General features: G+C 36.7%; 1 protein-coding gene across 1 annotated transcript in view; it reads left to right on the forward strand.

Moving 5' to 3' along the window:
• Positions 1 to 2,456, forward strand: part of LOC135096109 (major facilitator superfamily domain-containing protein 6-A-like) — an 8,311-nt gene extending 5,855 nt beyond the window's left edge. Inside the window, exon 8 of the mRNA XM_063997374.1 lies at positions 422 to 2,456. Within this exon, the coding sequence (XP_063853444.1) occupies positions 422 to 618 (197 nt within the window). The 3' untranslated portion in view covers positions 619 to 2,456. The remainder of the gene's footprint in view (positions 1 to 421) is intronic.
• The last annotated feature ends 299 nt before the right edge of the window (positions 2,457 to 2,755 follow it).

Consider the following 2,755-nt stretch of genomic DNA (forward strand, 5'->3'; position numbering starts at 1 on the left):
TATTATTATTATTATTATTATTATTATTATAGGTTCGTTCTTCTTCTTCTTCTTTTTCTTATTATTATTATTATTATTATTATTATTATTATTATTATTATTATTATTATTATTATCATTATCATTATTTTTTACTTATTTTTGTTTATTTCTTTGTATCTTTCCTTCTCTCCATTTTATCATCTACTCTATCTCTTATCTTCTTATCCTATCTCTCTCTCTCTCTCTCTCTCTCTCTCTCTCTCTCTCTCTCTCTCTCTCTCTCTCTCTCTCTCTCTCTCTCTCTCTCTCTCTCTTTATCACGAACTGTCCCATCTAATCTTTTTCTCTTAACCCTCTCTCTCTCTCTCTCTCTCTCTCTCTCTCTCTCTCTCTCTCTCTCTCTCTCTCTCTCTCTCTCTCTCTCTCTCTCTCCCAACAGAAGAAGAAGAGGAAGAAAACGAGGAAGAGGAAAGAGAAGAAAAGGAGAAAATGAAGGAGGAAGAAACACCGATGATGCAATTAGGCCTAAGACGAGGCTCTGAAGGCTTTGCACCAATTCAGTTAGGCCTACGGAGGGGGTCAGAAGGCCTACACTTTCCAGGGTCAAGGAGGCAGTCTGATGTCTGTCTTCCTTGAGTTTTTTTAATGTTTGTTTGTCCTTTTTGTTCCTTTGTGTTACTGGGAAACTGAGAGGGTGACGAAGAAGGGCCTTGAGGAACGCCAGCGAACCCCAAAACATCCCTAAAAATCACCAAAAATTTACTTAGAGACCGCAAAACATCGCCAAAATTAAGGATACCATTTAAAACCTCCACAAAACACACTTAAAACGCCCAAAATATCCTTGAAAATTCAAAATAACACCTTTGAGTTTATTTTCCTTGTTTATTTCCTTTGTGTTGAAGAAAAAAAAAACAGAGAGGGAGACGAAAAAATGCCTTGAGGAACCCCAATATTTTCCTTCTTTCTTTAATGTCATTCTTGGTTCCCTAAAATTACGTATATTGAATTTTTTTTTGTCAATCTTTCTTTCTGTGTTGAAGAAAAACAGAGGAGGTGACGGGGAATGCCTTGAGGAACACCGTAGATTGTTTATTTATCTATTTATTTATTATTTTTTTTACTCGTTTCGTTTTCTTAAGTTTACGTAGATTGAATTTGTCCGTTTTCTCGTTCTGCATTAAAGAAAACGAAGAAGGAAGCGAAAATATGCCTAGAGGAACCCCAATGAAGATAAATGAAGATATTTCAAAGGTTTTTCCAGATTTTTCGGGGTTTTCATGGTTCTGGCGAAAGTTAAACAGGCCGCAGTGGAAGTTATTGATTTTTTTAACGTTTTAGCGAAAGTTTAACATGCAGCAGTGGAAGTTATTGAGCTTTTCAAGGTTCTAACAAAAGTTCAACAGGCCGTAGTGGAAGTTATAGAGGTTTTCAAAGTTCTAGCAAAAGTTCAACAGGCTGTAGTGGAACTTATTGAGATTTTCAAGGTTCTAACATAAGTTCAACAGGCCTTAGTGGAAGTTATAGAGGTTTTCAAAGTTCTAGCAAAAGTTCAACAGGCCGTAGTGGAAGTTATTGAGGTTTTCAAAGTTCTAGCAAAAGTTCAACAGGCCTTAGTGGAAGTTATTGAGGTTTTCAAAGTTATAGCGAAAATTTAACAGGCCGTAGTGAAAGTTATTGAGGTTTTCAAGGTTCTAGCGAAAATTTAACAGGCCGTAGTGAAAGTTATTGAGGTTTTCAAAGTTATAGCGAAAATTTAACAGGCCGTAGTGAAAGTTATTGAGGTTTTCAAAGTTCTAGCAAAAATTCAACAGGCCGCAGTGAAAGTTATTGAGGTTTTTAAGAATCTTTGGGATCTTCAAGATTCTAGCAAAAGGTTTAAACTCCGCAAAAACAGCCTAGGAACCCAAAACACACTTAAAACTTTCAAAACATCAATAAAAACACCAAAAAAACAGCCTTGAAAACCCAAAAAACGCCCTTAAAATTTCCAAAAACACATCCATTACAACCTAAATTCACTACAACGCCTAAAACTCTCCCTAAAACCGTAAAAAAATTCCTTAAACCACAGTAACTTCGACTACAGCATTTTGGAAGCTGAAAAACACTTACTGATTTGAAGAGCGGGACCTTAAACTGACAGAGGCCACTTTAAAGAAAACGGGGCGACGTTTGAGCGAGAACTGAACGAGAAATGAGCGTCTTGTTAACGGAAACTGCTGGCTCACTGGCTAATACGTTTGTCTAAGGCTAACTGTACCCCGGTTCGATAATGTTAATGATAGTAATAATAATAATAGTAATAATAATGATATAATAATAGATTTAATGAACTACTACTACTACTACTACTACTACTACTACTACTACTATTACTACTACTACTATTACTACTACTTTGTAAAGGGGGGTTTAGGCAGGCCTTACCCCCCCCCTGTGGTTGTTAATGTTTAAATAAATGACTGAACAAATATTTCTACTTATTTGGAGAGAGAGAGAGAGAGAGAGAGAGAGAGAGAGAGAGAGAGAGAGAGAGAGAGAGAGAGAGAGAGAGTGTACCCTACTCGTACCTTCTCTTCCTAAACCATCACCATCATCACCATCATCATCATCATCAGCTTGGAATGAAAGAATGACACGCTGTAAAACAAACAAACAAACAAACAAATTTACAGATTTATTGGTAAAGAAACACGCACGCGCGCGCGCACACACACACACACACACACACACACACACACGCACACACAGTAATACATATACAAAGAGA

Source organism: Scylla paramamosain, unplaced genomic scaffold (assembly GCF_035594125.1).
Source record: "Scylla paramamosain isolate STU-SP2022 unplaced genomic scaffold, ASM3559412v1 Contig2, whole genome shotgun sequence".
In the NCBI taxonomy this organism is placed as follows: Eukaryota; Metazoa; Arthropoda; class Malacostraca; order Decapoda; family Portunidae; genus Scylla; species Scylla paramamosain.